We start from the raw sequence: 6,284 nt of genomic DNA, 5'->3' as shown, positions 1-6,284 counted from the left end.
AGAAGAGAAAAAAACTCCCTCCAGGGCTTGTTATGGAGTTCGTGTGAAAGAGACACGGATTTCTTTACCAGTTAAACCAGTATCTCTGGATAGAAACACACTCAAGTACTGGAACAGGTAGAGTCTCTGACCGCAAACTCTTTCGTGTTTCCTCTGAAAATAATCTCCTTTTTTCTGTCTCCGTTTTACCTCAATTGAGACCTTTTGTTCGCTCTTCTTATCACTTGGAAAAAGGTGAACCCCTCGTGTTATTTTTATTTGATCTTTGCTTTAATTGTAGTTTTTACCCTTGTGGTCCCTGATGGCTTCGCACAGTGATACTCTGGTGGTGTTCTTTGGGGCAACAGCTGGTGCAAATGGGGGTAAACTGGGTTCGGATGAGAGGGAAATAATTCTCTTGGTGTGGCAAATTGTGGATCTACATGAGAAAAAGGTACGAACCGTTTCTGACACGTTGTACTTGGTTGGTTTCTTTATGTAGCCTAAGTGTTTGTGGCAGTGTGTCTAGTGTGGAATAGTAGTAACGTTATGTTTGACAGCTGACATTTAAATCAACAAGGTGTGCTCTCTATACCACCCGCAGTGTCCGTCCAAGTGCTAGCTAGCATAACGCTACATCAGTTTCAAACAACACGCTAATTCAAACCGTCTCGTTAGCTCACCTTTTTCAGGTGTGCAAACCCACATTTTTATTACAAGCAGGTGAGGAGGCTGACGTGTAGCCTAATGTAATGGGGGGAGCACACCTCTTTGGTTACATGTCAACTTCTCGACATAAACAACGCTTTATATTGACAAGTGCTTTTGCAACTACGTTGTCAATTGTTTGAATGACCTTTTTTGTTAGAGTTCATTGTCTAAATTGCGGGTCTGCTAGGCTATATATGAAAAGTTTTAAAGGTGTATGAATAATGAATGTTAAAGTGAGTAGCCTTCTCTGCGCCATGAAACGCTAATTCCCTCAACAGGTCGGGAAGCTTCATAGATGTCTTGTGAAGCCAGACACTTTGGAGTTGACAGAGCAGTGTAAAGAGGAGACTGGACTGCAGCTGGAGGACATCCTCAAAGCAGAGCCTCTGGACGAAGTGCTGCAACAGGTGAGACACTACCTCCACTGGTTGTTAATGGCGAGTTTGATTTCAATCTCACACGGGTCAAAAGGGACTCTTTCAAGTTGACTTTCCCCCCTAAATACCCTGGCTGGTGCTCAGCAGCTTCACATGCACACTATGAAATCTCTGATCATCATCACTACTGTAATTCAGAGACAATGCAAAATCATCAAATAAGAAATCTAATGACTTATGAATTATGAACTCTTGGCAGCTATACAAGACGAGACAAGCTTCTCTGTGATGACCTTTTGAAAAAAAACTGTATTCCACCTGGTGGGCTCTGTGAGCCGCTGGGCCCGACAACAGTGAAAAGTGCTGACAGTTTAGAGAGGTTTAGTAGCTGGGCTGGGCAGAGAGCCTGAGGCTGCCTGCCTGCTGGAGATAAGGAGGGGTAAGAGGAGTCGCAGGTCTAGTCTTGTTTCAGTCTGATGCATGCTGCAGACATCTGGAAGACGGAATGTTTACCTGGGGAAGGCAGGAGGGCAGACAGGAGGGGAGGGAGCGCAGCGAGCGGACTGACGTGGAGAGGAGAGGCTTTGACTGGCCTTCAAGCACAGCAGCTGGTTTCAGCGGAGTAGGCCATCCATTTATGATGTGAATGAAGATGTGAATTGGCTCTCTGGTGCCTCCCTTTTCAGTAGGTATGTGTTTTGACAAAAGCGATTATGCTGTCAAACGTGTTTTTCAACCACCCCGACGAGTATTTGTTTGCACCCTGCCCCCCCCCCCCCCCTGCACTATTTCATAGTCTGACAGCCTCTTATTATCATGGCGGACTCGTTAATGTTGTAGTGCTGCTCTGTCTCTTAATGTCACACAAGCACAAGAAGCAGGTTGGTTCAGCTAATCAATCCAAAATGGGGGTTTTCTTTGAAAGCCTTTTTGGTCAGACGGGGATGCTGCTGCTGCTGTGGTGGTTATGACAGCGGAAACACACAGACTATAGCACGAATCGGCGTGACGTCACTTGCCACCCGGAAATGCGGGTTAACTAGTACGAGTTGTGCCAAACAAACATTAATATCTCAAAAACTATACATCGCTTATATTTTGACATTCTGAGTGAGAGCAGAATTAGCTCAAGAGTTTGATGTATAATATGCATGTCGTGTTAAAGTTGTGTGAACTGTCGCAGTTTTTTAAATGTAAACGGAGTCAGCCGGCTAGAGTCAGACACTCAAGCCTCCCAAAGCTCACGCTCCATAGGGTTCCATTGCCGTTGCCACCCAGTGACGCGGTTTGTTGACCAAAATGCTGCAGCTTGGCTGATCCCTCGTATAAGATAATCCCCATTGCATGGCAGGTTTGTGTCTCTCTCACACAGGCCTAGTCTGTCTCTCTCACACTGGCCTAGTCTGTCTCTCTCACACAGGCCTAGTCTGTCTGTCTCTCTTACACAGGCCTAGTCTGTCTGTCTCTCTTATACAGGCCTAGTCTGTCTCTCTCACACAGGCCTAGTCTGTCTGTCTCTCTTATACAGGCCTAGTCTGTCTCTCTCACACAGGCCTAGTCTGTCTGTCTCTCTTACACAGGCCTAGTCTGTCTCTCTCACACAGGCCTAGTCTGTCTGTCTCTCTTATACAGGCCTAGTCTGTCTGTCTCTCTTATACAGGCCTAGTCTGTCTCTCTCACACAGGCCTAGTCTGTCTGTCTCTCTTATACAGGCCTAGTCTGTCTCTCTCACACAGGCCTAGTCTGTCTGTCTCTCTTATACAGGCCTAGTCTGTCTCTCTCACACAGGCCTAGTCTGTCTGTCTCTCTTATACAGGCCTAGTCTGTCTCTCTCTCACAGGCCTAGTCTGTCTGTCTCTCTTACACAGGCCTAGTCTGTCTCTCTCACACAGGCCTAGTCTGTCTGTCTCTCTTATACAGGCCTAGTCTGTCTGTCTCTCTTATACAGGCCTAGTCTGTCTCTCTCACACAGGCCTAGTCTGTCTGTCTCTCTTATACAGGCCTAGTCTGTCTCTCTCACACAGGCCTAGTCTGTCTGTCTCTCTTATACAGGCCTAGTCTGTCTCTCTCACACAGGCCTAGTCTGTCTGTCTCTCTTATACAGGCCTAGTCTGTCTCTCTCACACAGGCCTAGTCTGTCTGTCTCTCTTATACAGGCCTAGTCTGTCTCTCTCACACAGGCCTAGTCTGTCTGTCTCTCTTACACAGGCCTAGTCTGTCTCTCTCACACAGGCCTAGTCTGTCTGTCTCTCTTATACAGGCCTAGTCTGTCTGTCTCTCTTATACAGGCCTAGTCTGTCTCTCTCACACAGGCCTAGTCTGTCTGTCTCTCTTATACAGGCCTAGTCTGTCTCTCTCACACAGGCCTAGTCTGTCTGTCTCTCTTATACAGGCCTAGTCTGTCTCTCTCACACAGGCCTAGTAAGTCTGTCTCTCTTATACAGGCCTAGTCTGTCTCTCTCACACAGGCCTAGTCTGTCTGTCTCTCTTATACAGGCCTAGTCTGTCTCTCTCACACAGGCCTAGTCTGTCTGTCTCTCTTATACAGGCCTAGTCTGTCTCTCTCACACAGGCCTAGTCTGTCTGTCTCTCTTACACAGGCCTAGTCTGTCTCTCTCACACAGGCCTAGTCTGTCTGTCTCTCTTATACAGGCCTAGTCTGTCTCTCTCACACAGGCCTAGTCTGTCTGTCTCTCTTATACAGGCCTAGTCTGTCTCTCTCACACAGGCCTAGTAAGTCTGTCTCTCTTATACAGGCCTAGTCTGTCTCTCTCACACAGGCCTAGTCTGTCTGTCTCTCTTATACAGGCCTAGTCTGTCTCTCTCACACAGGCCTAGTCTGTCTGTCTCTCTTATACAGGCCTAGTCTGTCTCTCTCACACAGGCCTAGTCTGTCTGTCTCTCTTATACAGGCCTAGTCTGTCTCTCTCACACAGGCCTAGTCTGTCTCTCTCACACAGGCCTAGTCTGTCTCTCTCACACAGGCCTAGTCTGTCTCTCTCACACAGGCCTAGTCTGTCTCTCTCACACAGGCCTAGTCTGTCTCTCTCACACAGGCCTAGTAAGGCTTTTCAATTCCAATGCAGGTTAGTTTGTGTGCTGAGCCTTCAAATATTAACCCAAGCAATCAGTTCTTACTTTTCATACCTTTGTTTGGCTGTCTACTTTCTCTCCCATTGGCCAGGCTACATTTAATCATTATTGATTTAAAGCAGGGAAGGAAAGAAAATGGCCATGTTCCAAACCGTTTGAGTCACTGCGTTACACTATTAGCAGTTCTCCTCAAGTTTTTATTTTATGTATTTATTATTTTTTGTTTATCTCTGCTGACACAGCCTTTTTAGATACCCCATTTTCACTGAAACCAATGCAAATTAATTCCTGGTAAGCAGAGGTGGGGACTCCTTTAGGTGGGGTGGTCCAGCCACCTTATTCAGTGGTATGTAGGTGGCAGAGCAGAAGCCGTATAGCCCATCTCTGGGCCAGGGCCCACAAGGACATGTTTGTTTTGGTGAAAGATTTATTAAGCCAGGGAAGGGTGGAGAGATAAGGACGGACTTTTTACACAGACGTGTCGTGCATAAAGTCTGACAGCTATCCTCCATCATGGTATTGTGATTTTAAACCCATAATAACTTCCACAGATCCGGGTGGCCAATCAACCTACAGTAAAATATGTACATTCTGAATAGTATGGTGGGAAAGATGATTGAGATGCATGGTGTGCGAGTATCTGAACATGCTTTCTGACTCGCTATTGGCACTTTATCACGTTATGTTGTGCACGTCACACCTGCCGTGTGGTTCCTGGGAGTGGACTGATTCTGAACAAGCTTGGCTTTAGGCAGGCAGAGTGACAGCATGTTACCTGTGGAGTGATGCACCTGATCTGCAGCCCTACTCTGCTACTCACTCATAGCATTCTCATACACAATATCTAATGAATGCCATGAATTCTCACTACTGGCTTTGGCTGCCAATTTGATTAACAACACTTGCCTCCATCCCAACGCAGCCATATTGTGACAGTGATGATGAATCCCATCATATATCTAACTAACCTGGATTTGAGCCTAAAGGATTTGAACTTTGAACTTTTTAATTTGGGATAATATCACTGAACAACCATCAATCTCCTCTAATATTTGGTGGAGTCACTTTCATCTCCGTCTGTCAGGGTCAAGCCAGCCTGAAGTCTGTAGCCTTGTGTGAATTGGTCTTGTCTGGTTCACACAAATCACTTAAATCAGGCAGGTGTTTATCTTCTTGACAGACCTTTGACCTTTGAACATCCCCAAGACCACAATGTCAGTTTAATGCATCAATAAAGCATCAGCCCCCCCCGTCCCCCTGATTTCCCCCCCATTTTCTCACCAATTGTACTTGGCCAATTTCCCCCCCTGCTGCCCCGGTCGCTGCTCCACCCTCTGCCGACCTGGGGAGAGCCGAGACTAGCACCATGCTTCCACATTGCACATGCCAGCCGCTTCTTTACACCTGACAGCGGGGAGCTTCACTGGCAGGACGTACAGTAGCACGTGGGAGGATCATCATCACGCTATTCCCACCAGTTCCCTTCCACCTCGAACCAGGCGCCCCGTCCGACCAGAGAAGGGGCTAGTGCAGCGACCAGGACACATACCCCCAATCCGGCCTCCCACCCGCAGACACCAGCCAATCGTGCCTTTATGGACGGACGCACGACCAAGCCGGAGGTAACACGGGGGTGCGAACCTGCGACCCTCGTGTTGGTAGGCAGGGAATCTACGGCTACAGTTGATGACCCATGAGGACTGCGCTGGCACTCCCCGCTGCTCTTATCATAGCCAGCAGCACCTTAGCTCGCCTCTGCCTGCAAACAGTGCAGCTCTGCTGGAGAGAAAACTGATATGACCATGTTCAAAGGCCACTTCCTCCCCCTCACCTATTCATGCCTTTCACAGAGTAGGGTGAGACCCAATGTTGGATTAAAAAAACTTCCTGAAATTCCTTTACAGAAACTGGTTGTTTGTTTATGTTTTCTAGAGACTCGTGTTAAGTCATAGCCTTGTCCCATCAATGTCTTTATGTCTTTGTCTTTATTTAATATCCCCATTAGCTACAGCACAGCTGCAGCTATTCTTCCTGGGGTCAAACAACTTGCATAGTTTCAAGATATCACATACAAAATTTACATTCTAATGGAACGCAAGAGAAATAAGATATTGTAGGCCAGAT

At 47.1% G+C, this 6,284-nt stretch overlaps 1 protein-coding gene across 1 annotated transcript in view; it reads left to right on the top strand.

Annotated features, from left to right (window-relative positions):
• Nucleotides 1-6,284, top strand: part of esrp2 (epithelial splicing regulatory protein 2) — a 28,074-nt gene continuing 21,790 nt past the window's right edge. The window contains exons 1-2 of the mRNA XM_083650823.1: nucleotides 1-433; nucleotides 969-1,097. Of these exons, the coding sequence (XP_083506949.1) occupies nucleotides 302-433; nucleotides 969-1,097 (261 nt within the window). The 5' untranslated portion in view covers nucleotides 1-301. The remainder of the gene's footprint in view (nucleotides 434-968; nucleotides 1,098-6,284) is intronic.

The sequence above is a fragment of the Poromitra crassiceps genome (genome assembly GCF_964638095.1).
Source record: "Poromitra crassiceps genome assembly, chromosome: 14".
Lineage (NCBI taxonomy): Eukaryota > Metazoa > Chordata > Actinopteri > Beryciformes > Melamphaidae > Poromitra > Poromitra crassiceps.
The sequence above is the reverse complement of the archived record's forward strand: the minus strand, read 5'-3'. Positions and strand labels throughout refer to the sequence as shown.